This window comes from Leptopilina boulardi, unplaced genomic scaffold (genome assembly GCF_019393585.1).
Source record: "Leptopilina boulardi isolate dan_hultmark-lab unplaced genomic scaffold, ZJU_Lbou_2.1 LbouV2_69, whole genome shotgun sequence".
NCBI lineage: Eukaryota > Metazoa > Arthropoda > Insecta > Hymenoptera > Figitidae > Leptopilina > Leptopilina boulardi.
Window position 1 is genome coordinate 400829 of NW_026138015.1, and position 23743 is coordinate 424571.

Consider the following 23743-nt stretch of genomic DNA (forward strand, 5'->3'; position numbering starts at 1 on the left):
AATATTTTTGAAATCTGTATAAATAAAATTTATTTATTTTTTCTTTTAAATATGTTTTTGAATTTTGTGACAAGAATAATATTCTACTACTGAGATACATCATCTCGTATAGAGGAGAAATGTCATGTAATGTGCGTTCTACTCTTAGCATCACAGTCAGTCGCAATAATGGAATGAGGTCGAACGTTCCTAAGCTTTCAAACTCGAAGAAGACATTTTTGAATCGTGTGCCCTCAGAAGCGCGTGAGTTCGCAAACGAGAATGCTGTTCATTATTAAACTATTTCGTTTTCTCAATAAAAAAAAAAAAAAAATTCCTTACTACAAAAAATATAATATAAAATTCCTTACAAATAACACACGAAGATTATTTTTTTTTCCGAAATTTAATTCTATTAAATATACTTATTAAATCGAAGTAAATTTTAAAAAATCCGAAAATTTAGAAAAAGAGGAAATAATTATCAAAAATATTGTGCCAATAGCACAATATAAACATAAAACAACACAGAATTTTTAAGACAATAAAAACAAAAATTAATGAATTTTTTTGGGGAAAAAAGCTGTTTTTTATTTAGGTTTTAAGGGAAATGTAATTTTTTAAAAGCAATTTTTTTGACATTTATAATTACATTTTTATATTTAATGCAATTAAACAAACATGTGTTTTTATTTTTTTTTTGTTTTTAAATATGTTCTGTAAAATAGTTATAACATTATAAAAATCGTTAATTTTAGCATTGGAAATTTTTTTTCTGTACATGTGTCCAAAATGATCTTTTCGCGAAAAAGGTGTTTGAAATAAACACTGATTACGATTCTGACACCAGATTTTCGAAATTCAAAATGGCGTATCCAATATGGCGGAAGAATTTTTCAAAATGGCGGATTCAATATGGCAGAAGAATTTTGCAAAATTGATCGAATTCGCTTAAAACTTGTTCATCGGAGATTTTTGGAATTGTTGATTGCGAATATGAGGTGAGATTTACAAAATTCCAAAATAACTGTATTAAAATGGCGGATTTTTTTTCAATTTGCTTAAAACTTGTTACTCGGAAGATTTTTGAGGTCGTCAATTACAAATATGATTATAAATCTGTAATCACTGACACCAAAAACTACCTAACAACGAGATTCAAAGTTAATACTATGAAATAAAAAATAAATTCCGCCATATTAGTACCGACATTTTAAATTATGAAAATCTGATGCCAAATTTACAAGCGGGTACCTCAAAAACACCCGTGAGAAACAAGTTTTAAGTAAATCTGTTAAACTCAACGAAAATCAACCATTTTTGATCCGCCATTTTGATATCTGGTAACTTTGATCAAATTCGATTGAATTTCCGTCATATTGGAATTGCCATTTTGAATTTTTCAAATCTGACATTGGAAATTTGTTTGATATAAAAAATTGTAGTCATCAAAGAAATAATATTTTTAAAAATAATAATATTTAGAAAAATATTTTCTATAAATAAAAATTTCATCTAGAAATTATATATTTTAATGTATATAAAAATTTCATAAAAAAAGTGTTTGTAAAATATTTTTTTCTTTATGTAAATCAATTTCTCCTGACAGTATTAAAAAATATAAAGTTGCCATAAAATTAAAAAAAAATCCCCTAGATTTAATAAATAATAAATGAAAACCACTTTTTATCTATTAGAAAAATGTAATAATTAATTAAATTGTCAAAAATTGATTTTATAATCGTATTTTTAAATTAATAGGATTTTTTCAATTATGTTTCTTATTGTAATGAAAATTTGTTTTATCATTTTTTTTTGTGAACAAAAAGAGAAAGAATAACGTTTTGGTATTAGGAAATTTGTTTATTTATTTGCCGTAACATGTAATTTTTCGTACATGCGTTAAATTTATTTCAATTAATAATTTGATGTTGTTAACTTATACAGTACGGCGTGTGTGTGTGTGCATTTTTTTTTCTCCGCCCACCGCGTGAGATTCAATAATAATAATAATAATTAATTATAATAACATTATTATATAATTATTCAATAAATTAATAATAAATAACTTTCTAAAATAAGTAAACTGTTCCAAAATTCGGAAAAAATTAACAGCAACTATAAAAAAATATTTATATGAATATGATTAATGAAGTTAATAAATACATTCATGTAATTTAATTATATGTGAATCATATGTTTTGCAATGAATGACAAAAAAAAAATTCTCTTTTACTACAAGCATTTTTTTTCCGAATATTACACACAGTTTACTATCGTAGACGATTTTTTTTTTTAATAGAAAAAAAAACTAGTGGACAGATTTGGGCATTTTTTCCAAAATTATTTTAAATATGAATAAATAGATGCAATGCGTGGTTTTCGCGAGGATCATTGATGACTTTTCATAAAAGATTTAAAAATTAACATTTAATTTTTTTTTTTTGAATTAAATATAGAAATTATTTTAATATATATTTAAAATTGAAAAATTTGTTTGCTCAATTGCAACAACATTTCAAAAACTATATTATATGGTACTAAATAACCATTCATCAAATTTACATTTATTATATCTCAATTTCCTTCATCCTCCGAATTCAAAAATATTCGTCATCTCACACATTCTATATAATAAATAGGTTTTTTTTTTTTATAGAAAAATGCATTCAGAGGGAAACTTTAAAATTTTTTGATGAAAAAAGAAAACATTTTTTTTTAAACCCGAAAAGAAACATGAAGTTGCGCATATGCAAACAAAAATTTACACAACAATTGCACAAATATGCTCGTATGTATTTCATAAGGCGATTTTTACAAGGCATAATTTTTTTTTTAATATTTTTTTACATAATATATTTTTTGACTAGAGTGTTCTTAAAAACGAGAGAAATTTTTATTTTTGTGAAGCAAAAACATTAGTGGCAAGAGATTGGCAGCCGTTGTTTGTGTTTTTTTTAAAGCACCTCACATTGAATAAAAATGGCAGAAATGAAAATTATTTTTTATGAAATAAGCAATATTATTTTCTACAAAAAAAAGAAAAAATTTGTAGAGCATTTTGTGACTTATCAGTCTTGTTGCATTATTTGAAAAAAGAAAAAAAATAAAGGTTCATTGAATGCAAAGTGGAGATCAAAAAATTAAGCGGATTAGTAAAACGATTATTGTATATAATATATAGAGGGAGGGAATTTGTGATGGAAATTTTTTCTGACACTGTAAATTCGTAGAAAAAAGAACAAAACAAAATGATAACTTCTCGATGAAAGTAAAAAGAATGAAAATGAAAACAAATGCTGAAGTTAAATTATCTTTACAATTAAAAATTAGTTAAAAAGAACATGCTGTAAGCAAAAAAAAGAGGATATTTAAAACCCAAAAAAAGAATATCGTCTGAAAGATCTATTTTCCATTGTACTTGGATCAAAAAATATTTTTGACTTTAGTGCAGAAATGATAAAACATTAAAAAGAAACCCTTCGACAAGGAATAGGGGGAAAAAAATTATGGATAGGCGTATTAGACAAAATTATGGTAATTACAGTATTTTGTCATGGTCGGTTAATTTTTTTTCGTCCGGACATTTGTTGTTCAATAAGCAATAGTTTTAAATAGTTATTGTAAAATAGGTACGGTAACTGCCTATTTAACTTATCCGACTGAGCTGAATATTTTTTTTATGATGGTAACGATTCAAGATGGAATAGTTATTTTCCACTAACTTTGCCTGATTGCAAAATCCAGTTCAAGTTTCTTTATTCTGTTGACCTGTTTAGTATGTTGATCCTCATATTAATCCTTTTTTTTATCATTTTCTCCAAATTTTCTTTAGATCTTCATAATGTACGGTATTCCAGCAACAACTGCAACATCCGATAATTGAGAAATCATTCAAGACGATATTTCAATCATGTAGTCGGTTGTTTATATTGGTATTTATAAAAATAATTCAAATAAATGAATATTTATTTTAATTTTATAAATTACCTTTCTCATCATAACTGAGGTTTAGATACTTTTTGTGAAATTATCAATGTTATGGATTATTAAAGCATTTTGCATTAGAAAACGTTAGTTAGATATTATAGTTTTAGGTAAACTTAATTTTGCTGTCAGCGTATTTTGTAGAATGGATTGAAACAATGGATTTTTAGTTGTTTGGACGATACGCCAGGCCAAAAATATTTATAGAAGACGCAATAGTGAGCAAAAACGGATTAGATAAAATAGAAGATCTTGGGATTAAAATCGACGACAAATGCAACGAGAAAGATTTCTTTATGGAGGTCACCAAAGTGGTTGGAAGCATAGATCCAGGTACTTCAGAACGTAGCGATAGACTCAAAGCGATAATACGTAGAGAGTTCAGAAGTAAACTAGTTCAGAAATGGTAGGAGAGATGGGATGGAGAATCAAAAGGTAGGTGGACCTACCGCCTGATTCCTCACCTCGGTACATGGTTGGAAAGGAAACACGGCGAAGTTGGCTACTACCTTATACAAGCGTTGTCGGTTCATGGTTGTTTCGGCCAGTATTTTTACAGATTCAAAATAGAAGCAGACGCAAAATGTGTGTATTGGAACGGTTCACGCATCGAAAAAGCAGCATACATTAACGACGCAGAGCACACGCTCTTTTTCTGTGCGCACTGGCGTGAACTTAGGCAAGCCATGTTTTCGGCTGTGGGAACTGGAGTCACAGTTAAAAAAATGGTTTCAATTATGTTGCAGAGTGCTGACTCTTGGAGAAACATCCAGTCCTTCATTACGCAAGTAATGAGGACGACAGGAGGATGAGGTTGACCTGGAGAAATCCTGCTGCTCGGCTGGGTGCTTGCGGAGGATAGGGGAGACCTTAACTGGCTCTCCTCCTTCTTCCACTAGCGCTCAGTTAAGGATTTAAGTCAGGAAGGAAGATAAGGAGACTTTTACTGGCGATGTGCAGAGCTTGGAAGCAGTTCTGCCAGTGGAGTATATGTCCCAAAAAGAGTGTGGTTTTTAGTGGATCGGCCAGAACAAGAGCGGTCATCCCCACATAACCTAAGAGTATGGGCTCTAGGCATCAGACTTGGAAGTAGGCTGACATTTTTTGCTTTATATAATTAGGAGGACAGCGGTGGGATTTTTTGTTTTTATTGATTAGTTAATAATTTAGGGACAGCGGTGGGATTTCCGAAATTCTTGAAAGTAATAGTAATTGGTGACATCGGTAGGATTGCTGACATTTTTCGATTTATATAATTAAGAGACAACGGTGGGATTTTTAGTTTTTACTGATTAGTTAATAATTTAATGACAGCTGCGGGAATCCTGTTGGAGTGATATCGGGGCCAAGATGAGTGTAACTAACTGCTTCGTCATTTCATTGGGTATCCTCCCCCATTTGGATTTTCTTGCACTCTAGACATCGTCTATCTTGTGGGGAAAAAAGAAGCCATCACAAGGAATTCGATGTCGTAAGAGGCATTTCACCATCCTCACAGTACCTTGTGGTCAAAGTAGCGAAAAGGATAGGCTACGAATATCGGGACTATAGTCCTCTATGGACCTACGTACCTATTAGTGCTTCGAAAACTTCCTATTAAAGTATGGTTCAACGCTGACAGCGCTGGAATTATTAGATTTTTCCGGTTAGTTCATAATTCGGTGACAGCGGTGGGATTTTTGAAATTTTGCAGTTTATTTATTCGATTACAGATTTCTGGCTTTATACGAAGGAATAGTTTAGTGACAGTGGTGGGATTTTTAGTTATTACCGGTCAACCAATAACTCAGTGACAGCGGTGGGATTTTTGATAATTTTTAGTTTAATAATTCGGTGACATAGACGGGATTTATCACAATCATTAATTTGGTGACGGCGGTGGAATTACTGTCATCAATAATTCGGTGACAAAGGTGTGATTTATAGCTGTCACAGGCTAGTTAATAATTTAGTAACAGTGGTGGGATTTCTAGCTTTTTCTAGGTTGAAACAATATTCTAGTTCTAAAGTTTCTAAAGAAACGTTCTAAAGTCATTCTAAAGATGACCTACCTATCCAACTGTTTTCGAAAAAAATACGGTGAAGTTGGCTACTACCTGATCCAAGCGTTGCCAGGATATGGTTTTCGCCAGTACCTCGAAAGATTTAAAATAAAATAAGAAGCATAGTATTTGCCGTGTGATGTTCTAGTAGATGACACAAAACACAGTTTCTTCCTACAGGCACTGGAATGAAGAAAGGAATGCCATGTTTGAGACGATTGGTATCCAATACAACTCTGATAAGATGACATCTATCATGGTTCAAAGTGTAGACTCCTGGAGGGTATTCCAGAGGGATAAAGTAGTTTGGCATCTCATGAGGTCATCTATTTCAAATAGTATAGGTTGTAATTAATTTAGTGGAACTAGGGAACAATTTTTCTGACCTAAGCCAACGTTTGATGTTTCTGATAAATGTCTGGGCTGGGGATAGAGACACATCCCCTTATCATTGACATTAAATGGCTACTGTAGAAGATCCCAAATGCCGCGAATTTGAGAAGAAAGATGACACCCAGACTCACTGCTTGTGAAATGGATGATGGTTCCCGATCTAGGCATAACAATTTGGGGACGTAAAGGGAAGAAGAAGATCAGCAAAAGCTTCTCCAAAGATATTCGGAGACTTAACAAAATTAAAGTTTACGACTTTCGTAATCTACTTTCATTAATCCTACTTCTGACAGAACTAGACATCCAAGCAAAATTTTTAATGATCCCAAGGTGATTGTCAACTATGGTCTTAATGTATTGACCCGACTTTGGTTTATTAACATCGGGAGTATAGCCCTACATGGGTCCAGGCATCCGAGTCGGCTTGACCAACTTAGCATAATTCTGACCCAACTTTGAAGAACAATAGAACATTCCTACAAAAACCTAAAATTCTCATTATTATTACATCCCATACACAGAGTATCAAACTTGTTTTAATGATTAATCTGTAGGTTTTAACGCATAAAGTGTGACACAGGAAAGCAATTTATATCGATCGTAGATATTTACCGCTTCCAAAGAATCCTTTCTTGCTTTTCTTCGAAGTCTCGGCTCGAGATTGTTTAGTAGTTTTGTCCTTGGCGGAAGCGGTGGCCGATTTTTTGATGTCCTTGGCAGTAAGCTTGTTTATAGGTTTGAGGGCTGGTGGTGCTATTGGAGTAGGCCTGATGGGTTTACTTTCCCGCAACTTATTCTTTGGAATTGGACTGACCTTAGCGACCTTGGTACCACCTTTCACCTTGGATGGACAGCACTGGTAAGGCTGATAGGAGGGAATCTTTGGTTTCGCGGTTTTTGCTCCCATCCCGATGTAGAAACAGCCGTCGCCTGCAGTAAGCAAATATACACGAATCAGACAAAATGAATTTTCAAAAATGAAAAAAAGAAAATGGCTTTTGCAATAGACCGAAAATAAAATAAATTTTTTTTTTTTTTTTTTTGAATAAAAGAAAATATCTCAAATTACAAACAATAATGGAAAAATAAGGTTTTATTTGATTAAAATAAGAAATTTCATAAAAATTATAAAGACAGTTAAAGACCAAAAAAAGGAAATAAACATAAATAAAAGTTAGTTATATGAAACCCTAAAGATTGAAGCGCAGAAATGTGTATTATAATCCCATTGCGCAGCAAAAGCCAAACGTGCAAGTTTTCGAGAGAAAAAAAAACAATACTTTCAGCGAGTCGATGACTCCCTGTTGTTGCTACAAGAAAATATGTCTGAATTTGAAAAAAAAAATTTGGATGATTAAAACATGATAAATATACCTTTAAAAAATGTTATGTAATAATCAAAACATTGTAAAACATGATTATAAAAAAACGATAATTCCACTGCAGGCGACGGCTATTACCAAGGAACGATCAGCTCGCTTGAAAATATTGTTGATAAAAATGCGGTGGAATTTTAAATAGCTTTCCGATGCAACCCATAATAACGTAAATAAAAAATTTTGTTTTGTAATTCAGAGATGACATGCACCATATTACAGGATCGATAAGTGGATTTTAAAGAATAGGATTTTTTTTTTGGTTCAACATATAGGAAACAAAAATAGAAAATGATAAATATTGATAAAGAACAAATGCATTAAAAAAAGGAACAAAAGATTCAAAATATTTTCTCTCGACCCTGACCGAAATGGGTGAGTAATTGGATCACGATTCCTAACGGTTTTTTTTTTTAAAAAAAGGATCTCTAAACTACTGTAAAGAAAAAATTGGTTCAAGCCTATTTACACTGTGCACTTGAGACGAAAATCAAATAATTGATATAGATCATTGTAAACTCTTGCTTTAAAAGAAAGCCTACCATATTTTGATATCACGTGACCTTCATTTCATCTATCACAAGCGCCGTTGCGTCTTTACCTGGGTATAGAAGCTTTTTTTTAACACTGTGATTTGGTTTTTTCTTTTCGCCTTTCTTATCCTCCTCTTCTATTTCTTCATCGCTATCATCATCATTATCATCAGCGTCATCATCCTTATTGATACTATTATCATCATCATCATCATCACTATTTGAATCGTCGTCATCGTTATTGTCATCATCATCATCACTAACATTTTTACTAATATCATTATTATTATCGTTATCATTATCATTATTTTCTTTACTATCATCATCATCATCATCGTCGTCGTCATTATTTCGACTATTACTTTCGTCCTCATCATTTTTGTCAACCTGAGAATCATCCTCTCCACTTTTATCATCTTTCTTGTCAGTATCCTCATTAGAATCACTATCATCCTTCGAATTATCTCTTGAATCATTGTCATCGTTATCGTTATCCATCGAATCATCATCTTTATCATTACCTGTGTAATGAAGATTAGCAGCGGTCATGTAAAAAATAGCGCGTCGAGGGTTGTAAAACTCTAGCTATCTTTCAGTCGATAGGATCACAAAAAGCTATTATTATTATTATTATTATTAAAATTTGAAGCAAAAAAAACATGAGATCAAAAATAAAAATGCACAGATGTGTCTGCCGCTTTTATAAAAAAAAATTTCTATTTCATCAGCGACTAAATTGATCTAAAATTATTTTTTAAAAAAACTACATTAATTCAGCGGCAAATTGTATAGCGTTCATTGTGATATTCGATTCGATAAAAAGAATCACGACAGGGACATAACGTTAATCACTAGTGAGAAAAATATTAATTACGATTTATCTAGTCACTTGTGTACAAAAAAAATTTTTGGTTCGCCGATTGAATTATAAAAGATAAAAAAAAAACCGCCAAAAGGATTGGGAAAAAGGAGAATAGTATTTTTTTAAAAAAAGAGTAGAAAAAAGAGACAAAAGGATAGAAGAAGGAATTGAAAAAACAAAAGATGAGTTGAAAAACATCTTTTTGGGATTAGGGTTAACGAAAGCACTTATAAAACCGCATTATTTTGAAAATGCGGAAAATATATTAAAGAGCATGCATTATCGCGAAAATTGTTTAATTTTGATATTAAGAAAAACTTACTTCCTAAATATACCGTCGCGATTTTTTTTTTTTTTAATAATAGAAAAGAAAGTTAAATATTTCACGCAAAATCAGTAAGCGGCAAAGCTGCATTGCAGAAAAGCCGTTTAGAGTAATAATAATAAATTTAGAATTATAATTTTTTTTTTTTTTTTTTTTGATTAAAAATTGTCTTTTCTTTTCAATACAATTACGGAGATCGCGTAGGTGGTAGAACTATAGGGGTAATTACGACCGCATGTGTGTTGTACTTATAATCCGGTGGGATTGTCACGACTGAGACTAGAGTCACAACGAACAGTATGCCAGTTATAATAATCATCATCCTAAATGTTTTCTTACTTTTCTGTTCGATTAGCCATTCCAGAACTTCATCCTCTTTCTTAAGATTACCTACAAAAGTCACACACAATGCATGAGCAATTAATTTGATTCTTTTTCTAATTAAAATTAGTCATAGATTATCAAAATCATTAGCCTTTTTTTTGTTTTTTTTTTTTACTTGTTTTTCTTTCGGTATTTCTCGAGAATGTCTTTCATCCTTCAGATATTAAGTTAATAATTCATCTGTGATTAGCCTAATTAGAATTTAGTTTTTAAAGACTGAAAAAATGTATAATTAAAAAAAAAGTGTTGGAATAGAAAAAATTACTCAATGGGCACTGACATTTTACAGACTTTGTAAGAATACTTTTTTTTATCTGCTGATATAATTTTATTACATTATAACCATAATTTTGGTTAATTTTTTAATTTTTTATTGTTCTATTGGATTTGTTCCTTTGAATTTTCACATTTTCAGTAGCCATATTGGATCCGCAATTTTGAAATTTTGAAATTTGATATAAAATTTGGATTCATCGACCCTAAAAACCCCCGAGTGAATAGTTTTAAGTAAATTTGATATATGTTTCACATATTCGGTCGCCATATTAGCTCCGCCATTTTGAATTTTTTAAATCTGATATCAAATTCGGATTCAGCGACCCCAAAAACCCCCGAGTAAGAAGTTTCAAGTAAATCTAATCAATTTTCACATTTTCGGTCGCCATATTGCATCCGCCATTTTGAATTTTTGAAATCTGATGTTAAATTCGAATTCAGCGCCCTCAAAAAACCATTGAGTAACAAATTTAACAATAATCCATCAGTTTATATAGCTGAACGCTTGATTTTTCTCTATTTACATTAATGACCTTGAAAATTGTACGCTGATTACTAATCTGCTGTGAATTTTTCAAAATTCAAAATGGCGGATGCAATATGGTAAAAAATTTGATAAAAATTGATCGGATTTACTTGAAACTTTTTACTCGGAGGTTTTCGGGGTCGCTGATTACGAATCTGGCATCAGATTTTAAAAATTCAAAATGTCGAATCCAATATTGCTGAAGATTTTTGTAAATATTTATCAGATTTGCTTATAACTTGTTATATGTGGATTTTCAGGGCTGCTGATTGCGAATCTAGTATCAGATTTTCAAAATTCCAAATGGATTTACCAGTACAACAATTTTTGTTATTTTAAATTGATTTGAAACGTTCCTAGTACGTTTCTGTAGCAATTATGTACCCACTAAACACTCAAAATCTGAAGGATAAAAGTTAAAGAAAATAAGAATATAAAATCGTAATATACCCTCGTTGGCACCATTTAAAAAAAATAGAATAAGGAACGCTTAAATTCTCTTACCGTCGTACATAATTGGGACGCCGGTCTCATAGTAAACAAGAGCCGGAAACGAGAAGATACCAATCTCAGCGGCTAATTTGGCATCTTTTGATTTCACAAATTGAATACCATGTTTGTCCGTGTCATCGTCAATGGTCTCGAGTTCCTCCAAAATCTCAGGGCATGACTCGCACTTGTCGTCGTCTACACCAAAAAAAAAAAAAAAAAAAAAAAAACAACAACAATGATTTCTTATCATATTTAAAACAGTTGAAAAACAAGAAAAGAATGTACACGCGCTCTTACAGAAAAATACAGCAAGATGCTCGACATCATTTATCAGGACCTGCAACGTTTTTCTATCAACATTTTCAATTACATCCGGTGTTGATGTACGAAGATCAAGAACCCAATCTAAAATTGCCTCCTCATGCATCATATCGCCAGTGTAAATTTGTCGAAATTTGTGTCTATAAAACGCTAAAGCAGGTAGACTCGGTAAATCGTATTCTTTCTCTATTCCATCGTCTGATATTTTCACAAAATCAATGTCCTTCTCCTCGCATTCATCGTCAATATTTTCCAATTCTTGAAGAATTTTTTGACTCTTCTTGTCTCCTTCCTTATCTGAAATTTTGGTAAATAATTATTAATATTTAAAATTAAATTAAAAACTTGAAAAAAGAAGAAAAATAATACTTACAGAAGAAAACAACAACGTAATCATTTTCCTCTAGAATATTTTCCAGCATACGACTATTTACTTCCTCAATTTTGCCAGGAATTTCAAGAGTATTTTCATCAGTAATCCATGACAATACTTCATCTTCATCGTCTAAATCTCCTTTGAATATGAGTGGTTCCTTATTTCTAAAGAAGGCAAGAGTGGGAAATGATTTGATTCCATGTTTTTTCGCCATTGATGTATCTTCAGTTGTGACAAATACTATTCCTGTTTCGTCTAATTCATCGTCAATGTTTTCCAGCTCTTTTAGTACTTTATCACATTCGTCACCATCATCGCAATCACCACCTGATTATATTAAAAAAAAAAAAAAAAAAAAAACATTGTTGAAAATATAACAATCAAACAGTGTCAGATATCACGAGGATTTTGTGGAAAAAATAAGAAAATCAATAACTTACTGAAAAATACAACGACGTACTCATGCTCCTCAATGAGATCTGTTAAAATTTCATCTGTAACTTCTTCAATGGTTGCCGATTCTTTTTGTTCAATTAACCATTTAAGTACCTCATCTTCATTAAGGAGATCACCTTCATAAATTGCTGGAATCTTTCCTTCAAAGTAGACCAACGTTGGTAAATGATCAATACCATATTCCTTAGCTTCCGCTTCATTATCCAAACGAACAATAACAATTCCAGCTTTCTCCAATTCATCATCAATATTTTCCATTTCATTCAAAATTCTCATATCCTGTTTATCGTTCTTGTCATCTGTAAATATTTCAATTATCAATCTACTATCTACTTTTAAACATAATTATCTTTCATGAATTTAGAAAAAATAAAATTATAAAATTCAAAAATATTAACAAAAACAAATAACTAACAAAAAAGTACAGCCAAATAGGGAGTTGTTTCTATTAATTTCTCCATCATTTCATCAGTGACTTCTGGAATTTCGCTATGTTTTTTCTGATGTAACAACCAACCCAAAAGTTGATCCTCATTCATAAGATCACCTGCAGAAAAAATATTTTTCGCAAATAAATTTAATAAATATAAATAAAATTGTTTTTGGTTATATAAGAAAAAAATAACTTACCTTCATAAATATGGGGTATTTTTCTTTCAAAAAATACAAGCGTTGGAACTTCATCGATTCCATATTCTTTAGCTTCATCTTCATCGTCTATTTTAACGAATGCAATATTATGTTGATCACAGTCATCATCAATATTTTCCAATTCTGATAAAACTTTTTGACTCTTCTTTTGATCTTTGTCATCTGTTAAAAAAAATTTATAATTAATGTTAAAATCATTTGCAATATTATAAATGTTATCATTTACTGAATATTTGTCCACTATATTGGCTCAGCAATTTTGAATGTTAATAATCTTATGTCAGATTTGTAGTCAAGGACCTCAAAAATCTCCAATCCAATCAATTTTTAAAAATATATTCCGCCAAATTGAATCCGCTATTGAAAAATTTGTAAAATCTGATGCAAAATCCTTAATCAGTGACTTTGAAAACTTTCTAGTCCCAAGTTTCAATCAAATTTAAAAAAATCTTCCTTCATATTGGATCCGCCATTTTGAATTTTTAAAATCTGATGCCAGATTCGTAATCAGCGACCCCGAAAACACCCGAGTACAAAGTTTCAAGTAAATCTAATTAATTTTTAAAAAATTTTCTACCATATTGCATCCGCCATTTTGAATTTTGAAAAATTCATAGCAGATTAATAATCAACGTACTTTTTTCAAGGTCATTAATGTAAATAGAGAAAAATCAAGCGTTCAGCTATATAAACTGATGGATTATTGTTAAATTTGTTACTCAATGGTTTTTTGAGGGCGCTGAATTCGAATTTAACATCAGATTTCAAAAATTCAAAATGGCGGATGCAATATGGCGACCGAAAATGTGAAAATTGATTAGATTTACTTGAAACTTCTTACTCGGGGGTTTTTGGGGTCGTTGAATCCGAATTTGATGTCGGATTTAAAAAATTCAAAATGGCGGATCCAATATGGCGACCGAAAATGTGAAAAATTGATTTAATTTCTTTAAAACTTGTTACTCAACGGTTTTTTGGATCGCTGAATCCGAATTTGATATCAGATTTAAAAAATTCAAAATGGCGGATCCAATATGGCGACCGAAAATGTAAGAAATTGATTTCATTTACTCGAATCTTTTCACTCGGGGGTTTTTTGGGTTGTAGATTTTGAATTTGATGTCAGATTTAAAAAATTCAAAATGTCGGATCCAATATGGTGACCGAAAATGTGAAAAATTGATTTAATTTCTTTAAAACTTGTTACTCAACGGTTTTTTGGATCGCTGAATCCGAATTTGATATCAGATTTAACAAATTAAAAATAGCGGATCCAATATGTTGACTTAAAATTAAAAAAAGTAATCGGATTTACGTGAAACTTTTTACTCGGGGGTTTTTGTGGTCGCTGATTACGAATTTGGCATCTGATTTTTAAAATTCAAAATTGCAAATCCAATATGACGGATTTTTTTTTAAATTTATCAAATTTACTTTAAAATTTCTGCCCGGTTATTTTTATATATTGGGTAAAACAATTTTTTTTTCTCACCAAACTAAGAAGGTAAGAAGACCCCTCAGTATGTTATTTTATTGAAAATTGAAAAAAAAAGATATTAGTTCTGAATTAATTTTTATTGATTTTTTTAAAATTAATTGCATTACTTACAAAAAAGTACAGCAACATGAGGCATTTTTTCAATAACCATGTCAAGCATTTCGTCAGTTATATCCTCAATTTGATCGCTTTTTTGCTGATGTTCAAGCCACTTGAGTACTTTTTCTTCCTCCTCTAAATTACCCTCATATAATGCTGGTATTCCTTTTTCAAAATAAAGTAAACTGGGAACTTTTTCTATGCCATATTCCTTGGCCTCTTCGGAATTATCAATTTTTACAAAAATTATACCCAATTGATCACATTCGTCATCAATGTTTTCGAGTTCATTTAAAACTCTTTGTGATTTGCGATCATTATTGTCATCTATTGAAAATATCAATTATAAAATATAATAATAATAATCAAATTGATAATTCTAAATATAATTGAGACAGTATAAAATTTAAAAATATAAATTTTCATGTGGTTTTGTTTTCAAAAAAAAAAAAAAATTAATTAATTAAAAGTAAAACCTACAAAATAAAACTGCTAATGTTTTTCCCTCTTTGACTAATCGATCCAACATTTCATCTGTAACATCTTCAATTTCATCTTTTTCAAGTTGTGATAATAGCCATTCAAGAATTTCATCTTCATTTTCAATATCGCCTAAAAAAAATTTATTAATTTTAATTTAAACAGAAAATTTTCTTTGAATTAGTTTCAAAATTAAATTTTAATTTTAGAATTTTTTTTTCTTACATTTATCGTAACATATACGTACCATCGTATACATTTGGTAGCTGTTTCTCAAAGTATACAATTGCAGGCACTGTATCGATTCCAAATTCTTTTGCCGCTTTGTCGTCATCAATTTTAACAAACTGAATTCCGTGCTTGTCGCAATCATCATCAATCTTCTCGAGTTCATGAAGAACTTGCATCGAATCCTCATCACCATGATCGTCTGCAATTTAATAAATAAAAAAAAAAAAATGAATTTAAATGCACTTTATAAATTGGTCAGGGGCAAAAAAAAAACAACTTTTTTTTTTAGAAAATTTAATAATAAATCATTATAAATTTTCTTGAAACACTTGAAGGGAAACCTTGAATACGAACAGAAGAGTACGACCAGATTGTCGATGTTTCCAATGAGAGTGTTGAGCGTCTTTGCAGTCACATCTTCAATAACATCTTCCTCGTCTCCTGTACTTTTATTTGCAACCAACCACTCCAAGACATCTTCTTCTCGACTCAATTCGTCTACATAAAAATAAGAAAAGAATTTTAAGAAAAGAATTTAAAAAAAAACAATTTTCTAATAATTTAAATTTTTGTTTTTTAATATAAAATTCAAAATTCGAGGATCTAATAACCAATGAATTAAATGATCTATGGATTGAATCATCGAAGGATCTGCGATCAATAAATCTAAGCACTCAAGGATCTATTTATCTATAGATCGAAGGATTTAAGGATCTATGAATCGAATCATCAAAGAGCCTATGATCAATAAATCTAAGCACCCAAGGATCTATATTTATCTATAGATCGAAGGATTTAAGGATCTATGGATCGAATTATCAAAGGACCTGCGATCAATGAATCTGAACACATAAGGATCTATTTATCTATAGAACGAAGGATTTAAGGATCTATAAATCGCAAAGGCCTAGAAATTAAACAATTTATGGATCCAAGGATCTATGAATCAAACTTTCTTTCGCTCTTTGATCATATATTTATGATTTATGATTTATGATTTATGATTTATGATTTATGATTTATGATTTATGATTTATGATTTATGATTTATGATTTATGATTTATGATTTATGATTTATGATTTATGATATTTTTTCTGTCAATATTTAAAAAAAAATAGAGCTTCGTAGAAAGAAATTGACATTATAAATATAATAATAATATATAATTATATAAAATTATTCTTACGTTCATAAACGATTGGTATTTGATGTCTGTAGTAGACCAAAACAGGAAGCTGTCCGAGATTGTACTCCTCGGCGAGTCGTTCGTCTGCAATCTTAACGAATCCGATACCCAATTGATCGGCCTCGTCATCGATGTTCTCCAGTTCCTGAAGGGCCTTTGCGCACTTCTTACAGTCCGGTTTGTCTGTCCCATTTTGAACCAAGATGAAACATTATCGGAGGTCATTCGGTTTCTTTCTTTTACTTTACAAAACGAAAATCATATCGCTCAAAATTAATTCGACGTGCTCAACTTGGGACTAAACTAAAACACTCGGAATTTTTTCTAATGTATATTTACATCTCACATATATATGGTTTTGTCTTTCAAATCATATATATATATATATGTATTCGTAACTAGATTGACTAGTTTAAAAACAAGGCCCAAAGAGATCATATTACGTCTTGGTTGAGAAATATGATGCAAAGCAGGTTACGACATTTATATATTAAAATCTCCTTTTACAGAGTTACGTTATTATTATTATTTATTTATATTTGCAAGGATATCAAAACAAGAGAGAAAGAGAGAGAGAGAGAGAGACTGTAGCAAAAGCGTATTTTATTGAGAAAAAAAGTAAAAGTTGAATCTTTTCCATTTCCTTCAAAAGAATGAAAATTTTATTTCATTTTTTTTTATTATGTTATTTCTGCCCTGAAGGAATAGATACTTTTATTTCAATGATTTACGCGAATGGTTAGTGTTACATTACAATACTCATACATTAATAAAAAGCTTTCGATGCTTTTTTTTTATTTTACAATCAATGAGCAAAATGTATTATAAGAATATAAAAATATATATATATGGAAAAAAGGTTTAGAAAAAATTGTTTAATATTGCTGGAAGAAAAATTCAAAAGCAGAATTCATAAAGAAAAGTATTTATAAAAGCAAAATACTTTGTAATTTTAATACAAAATCATTTAATTTTGATTGTATATTTGCTGATTTATCGAATTTCAATACTAATAATAATAATAATAATAATAATAATAATAATAATAATAATAATAATAATAATAATAATAATAATAATAATAATAATAATAATAATAATAATAAATTTGATCAAATAATATATTATTATTATTATTATTGTTTGGAAAACCAGTAATTTCTTGTAATAACATTTACCGATATTTAAACAAACAAATTTGTATTATCATGAGATTAAAATTGGTTGTACAATAATTAGAATGACTCCAGAATCATTAGATGTATCGACAGTAATATTATTCTCCCGATAATGAGATAGTTTCACTTGCAATAATTGCCGCTGCTCTCTCAATTGGGGAATACGAATTATATTACAAACAATTTCAATAATTATTATATACATATAATATTCAAATATATATACATTCTTCTCTGTAATTAGGCGTGCAAGTTAATAAAAAAAATTTACAGAATAACAAAAAAAAAAACACACACACACATTTACATTTTAATCTGGTAAATTCAACAAATACTCAATTATCAAATGTTAAAACAAATAACAATAATTTTGTCAAATAATTTTTAAAAAAAACACTTCTTTTTTATGCATAACAATTCGTGCTCTTTCGCTGTTAAATAATTGTACAATATTAACATAATATATTTACAGTATTCCTATATAAATAAATAAGTAATAATAGATTTTTATAATGTGTATTTAGCGACAGAGCAACGATTTTCATAAGGTATTGTGGACGTATTTAAAAAAAAAAACTTATTTCCAAAATTTAGGAAAGAGTCGTTGAATTCACAGAAAGGACCTGAAAGTTTTGAGTTTAAAAATATACTTACTGGAACCAGCTCCAGCGCAATGCTCCGAATCAGGACCTGATCGCATTTACACACACAAAAATATTTCACATGTATGTATATTATTTACAAGTATTTTTGTGTATAATAACTAAAAGTGTTTTGTGGGAAAAAATTGGAAAAAAGCTTAATACTTAATTATGTACATTTTTATAGGAATGACAAAAAAAAAATTTTTTTTTAATCAGTTTTTTGAAAAGATCTGTCTTTTTTTTACCTATTTATATTTTTTACTATTTTTCTCTAATTTCTTTATTTCTCATTTTTAAAGAAACACTTTGCACACGTAAAAACAAAATATTTTTAATTTCATTGGATTCATTCTCCCTTCGGGTACAGAACCATAAAAAGATGTTGCTGCAGATTTTTGTATTCCTGCTAATTTGACGGAAATATATTAACCCTAATAACACAAGATATCTTGGGATATATTGATAATAATATCAAAAGAATCTCTTAAGGATATCCAAAAAATCGGCGGTTTGGATATCTGAGGATATCCACAAGATATCTTCTGGATATCTCTATAGACTTTCATAAATGTCCTCCAGATATCCCATAGATATCGTCAGAATATCCCACAGATATTTTCAGGATATTCTCAGTATATCTTCTGAATGTCAAGAAGATATTCTCAGGATACTGTTTTTAAAGTCATTATGAGACTACGAGTGAGAATATTCTGTGAATTAAATTTTATATAAATTTTTTTTTTATTTATATGCTTAATATTGTGAGAAAATAAATTAGCTTTAAACAATATAAATTCTTCCCCGCAAATAACGAATAACTATTAATATTAATTATACATTAAGTGCATGAGTTTATTTAAAAACTTTGAAAAATGCTTTTCAAATCTCCATTTAAAATAAATTAGAAGCTCATAAGATTTTTGTTTTTATTATATTATTATTCATTATATTAGCTTAACAGTTTTAACCTTTAAAAATATATGTTGAGATATTAAATATCCCGTGAATATCCTAAGAATATCTCACGGACATCCTGAGGATATCCCATGGATATCCTGCGATATAATATCCAATAGATATTTTGTGGATGTCTTAGGGATATCCTATGGATGTCCTGTTGATGTCCCACAGACCGGCGGTTTGGATATCCTAGGGATATCCTATGGATATCCCAAGATATCCTGGGGACCATTCTAGGATATCGACCATTGATATGGATATCCTATGGATATCTTAGGGATATCCTTTTGTTATGAGGGAAATATATACAATAATAATTTTTATACATTTAAAGAAAAAGTTACTTTTTTTTATACTAGACAATAAAATCATCAATATTCGGTAACTGAATTTTTCGATAACTCAAAGTGAAGTAAATTTTAAAAAAATTTGCTCAAATTAACTTGAAATTTTGTAATTGAGAGTTTTTGATGCAGCTGATTAGAAATTTGAACTTTATTTTCAACAGTTTTTAATTACGGATCTAATATGGAAGACGAATTTCATGAAATTAATCAAATTCACTTGAAACTTGTTAATCAGAAGTTTTAGGGGTGGCTAAATTTGAATTTGGTGTGAGATTTTAAAAAATCAAAATGTCGGATCCAGTATGACAAGATAAAATTTTCGAAATCGCTCAGAATTACTTGAAACTTGTTATTCAGGGGTTTTTAGAGTTACAGAAATAGAATTTGATGTCAAATTTTTAAAATTCAGAATGGCGGATTCAATATGGTGGATCACTTTTTTAAAATTCAACGAATTCACTTGAAATTCGTTATTCGGGATGAAAATTTAAAAAATAATTAAATTTTCTTGAAACATGTTACTCGAGGGATTTCGTGGTCGCTGAATTAGAATTTAATATCTGATTTCAAAAATTCAAAATGTCGGATTTAATATAATAATCTAAAATTTTTAAATCGCTCAGATTTACTTGATACTTATTACTTATTGTCAGAAATTTTTGGTGTTGGTGAATTTGAATTTAGTGTCATATTAAAAAAATTAATAATAGTCATTTTACTGATTTTTTATTTTGATTTTAAAATCGTGATTAGCAAATAGAAATCATTAAAGAAACCTTTTTTTTTTAATTGAAATTTATAAAAACTTTGAAATTTCTGAATTTTCCACTTTTTTAAACTGTATTTTCACATTCTCTCACATTTAATTATTCCAAATTAAATATTGCGCTCAGTAATGAAATTAAATATTCATTTATTTATTAATATTAAATATCATGTAACAGAGAATATTGTTGAATTTTCATTTAATTTTCCTCTTTTTTTGGGAGGGTAAATTTGCAATAAAAATATTTTGTTTTTCCGTGTGCTTTAAAAAATAATAATTTATGTACATTCATTGGTACAACGAAAATAATAATTAAATTTTATTAACAGTCAGAGTTAATTATATAAATAATTTAGTAAACATACTTGCATATGCCGAATCAAAGTTAATTTCAAAATCATTAAAGCAAGCATTCAATATAATTTTTTTTTTGTTTATTTTTATTGTATATTTTTATTTTACATTTGCAAACAACGCACAGAACAGAGTTCATTTCTGTTTGTTTCTGTTTTAAAGCTCTTTGTAAATTGCAGTAGAATTTCGGATAAAATCAGTTGCAAATAACTGATGTAGTCCAAAGGAAATATATATATATTTATATATAAAAAAGGAGAAAAAGTGTAATGCAGTGTTTCTGTATCTATTTTTATAGTGTTATATTTACAACTATATATAAAAATTAAAAATATTGCAATTAATTATAATAATAAGCTACTTATTAATGACAATTAATATTACAATGATAAAATATGTAAATTTCACTAATTATCGATTACAATAATTTTAGAAAATTTTTTTTTATATTAAACAAAAGTGACTTTTACATATTCTAAAATTGCGAAGAAAAATAGAAATTACACATAAATTTTATTTACATTTTATAGCGTTCTATAAAACATTGCAATTTTACAAAAAATAAGCATTTTTTCTAATTTTCTAAGACAGCGATATATTTATTACAAATAATATATGATTAAAAAAGAAAAAAAAATTAATTTTTTAATTTCAAAAAGTAGAAAAATAATTTAAATACAATTAAATTAAACAAAAATTTATATGTTTAATTATTAATTAATTAAACGAATATATAATTAATGTAAAAATTAATTTGACTTATAATTGAAAAAATTTTACTCTGTATATATATATATCAATGTCTAAAAAAATTCTTTGCTCAATAGGAAAGAAAGTATAAAGTGAAAAACTTACAGAAGAGAACTGCTAAAAAATCTGTTTCTTCGACAATTTTCCCCAGAATTTTCGAGTTAACTTCCTCGATGCGGTCGGGTAAGTCCATGGCCTCCAAGCTCGTCAAGAACTCCAGAACATTTTCCTCGTCCATAAGATCTCCTAAAAGATATTCAGAGAGAGAGAGAGAGACTTTTAGAAAAATCTATACTTTTTATACTATTTCCTGCTGTCTTGAAATTATTAAAATTTCAACAACAAAAAAAAACTACCTTCGAAAGAAAACAATACAAGAAAATTTACAAATATATATATATATATATATATATGCAAAAACAAATGAAATTGAAAAAAAAGAAAATTACAATTAGAAAAAAATTTATTTTAATGTGAAAAAATTTAATATAAAAATTATTATAGTCGATATTTTAAAAGCGAGTAAATAAATATAAATTTTCTTTAAAGAATTAAAAAAAAAAAATTTTGCCATATTGGATCAGTCATTTTGAATTTTTAACGTCTGATATGAAATTCGTAATCAGCGACCTCAAAAACCCCTAAGTGACAAGTTTCAAGCGAATCTGATCAATTTTTAAAAAAATCTTCCGCCATATTGGATCCGCCATTTTGAATTTTTAAAATCTAATGCGAAATTCGTAATCAGCGACCTCAAAAACCTCCCAGTGACGAGTTTCAAGTGAATCTGATCAATTTTTAAAAAAACCATCCGCCATATTGGATCCGCCATATTGAATTTTGAAAAACAAACATCGAATTTGTAATCAGTGACCCCGGAAACCCCCGAGTAACGAGTTTTAATCGAATCTGATCTATTCAAAAAAAATTCTTTCATTATATTGTATTCGCCATTTTGAATTTTGAAAAACTAACAGCATATAAGTAATTAGCGTTCTGTTTTTCAAGGTCAACAATGTATAGAAATAAAAAGAAGCTTTCAACTAAATAAATCGACGAATTATTGTGAAATTTGTTACTCGAGGATTTTTGGGGTCGCTGATTTCGAATTTGATGTCAGATTTTTAAAATTCAAAATGGCGGATCCAATATAGCGACCGAAAGTGGAAAAATTTACTAGATTTACCCGGAACTTTTCACTCGGGGGTTTTTTGGGGACGCTGAATCCGAATTTGATGTCAAATATAAAAAATTAAGAGTAACAAATCCAATATACCTCCGATTCTATGATTGTAATTAAAAAAATTGTTATTAATTTTTTCCTCTATAATTTTTTGTTTTTCCAAATAATTTTCAATATTCTGCTCACTACAGTTTGGAAAATAAAAATATTTCAATTTTTGACAAAGTTGTGAATTTTTTTGAATATTCAAATGGTTTTAGATCAAAACCAGTGAACGTTAAAGGATTAATTAATGCAATTTTTTTTTTTTTTTTTTTTGAAATTGAAAGTACCACTTGTAATTAAATGTGATTTTTCATTTTTCATACATTGCTTTAGTTGTCGTTCACAAAATTCTGTTCATAGCAGCGACAAGGCCATTGCAAAAGACCACAACATTTGGGCCGTAATCCAATAAAATTTGGCTCTATGCCTTCTCGACTCTCTCGATAGTCTTTCTTGCTCATCATCGGCCCTCTGTTCTTCCTGATTCTTCACGCGAGTACTATTACCATACAATGTGAAAGTAATTTTCCAAACGTTGACATTGTTCCTCAAATATATATATATATTTTTAACTTCCCAATTTGTCCTTATTACAATTATTATTATTATTTAAATTTTATGGCCACGTTCTCGTAAAAATACAAGAATTTAATTTTTACAGTGTTATAAATTTTCATCAAGGTTTTATATGCATCGTAGGTTTTTATATGTGTCCCATATTTCCCATGTATATAAATATTTCCAAATGCAAAAATTTTCTTATTGGTATTTCATTTAATTATTTAATTTTTTTTTATATATTTACTAAAGTAAATTAAATTACAATGGTGAAGCTTACCATCGTATATAATTGGTTCCTTTTCCCTAAAATATGTGAGTGCGGGAAATGTCTTAATGCCATACTGCTTCGCCAAACGTTTGTCATTGATTTTGACAAAATCAACTCCAAATGTATCAGTGTCATCGTCAATTTTCTCTAATTCAGCAAGAACTTTATCACATGTTGTACAACTTCTGGCATCTGAAACATGAAAAAGTCAA

General features: G+C 29.1%; 1 protein-coding gene across 3 annotated transcripts in view; it reads right to left on the reverse strand.

Annotated features, from left to right (window-relative positions):
* The window catches only part of LOC127290468 (uncharacterized), a 53698-nt gene that overhangs the window by 14908 nt on the left and 15047 nt on the right, over nt 1-23743 (reverse strand). For 2 of the 3 annotated variants that reach the window (XM_051319041.1, XM_051319043.1), the window contains exons 2-15: nt 23541-23723; nt 21580-21720; nt 18308-18343; nt 16476-16658; nt 15642-15785; nt 15304-15486; nt 15057-15188; nt 14589-14903; nt 12959-13141; nt 12744-12875; nt 12313-12627; nt 11870-12199; nt 11473-11793; nt 11188-11370 (exon numbers count right to left, since the gene is read on the reverse strand). In XM_051319041.1, coding sequence (XP_051174998.1) covers nt 11188-11370; nt 11473-11793; nt 11870-12199; nt 12313-12627; nt 12744-12875; nt 12959-13141; nt 14589-14903; nt 15057-15188; nt 15304-15486; nt 15642-15785; nt 16476-16658; nt 18308-18343; nt 21580-21720; nt 23541-23723 — 2781 coding nt within the window. The remainder of the gene's footprint in view (nt 1-11187; nt 11371-11472; nt 11794-11869; nt 12200-12312; nt 12628-12743; nt 12876-12958; nt 13142-14588; nt 14904-15056; nt 15189-15303; nt 15487-15641; nt 15786-16475; nt 16659-18307; nt 18344-21579; nt 21721-23540; nt 23724-23743) is intronic. The other variant, XM_051319042.1, reaches the window with a different exon arrangement.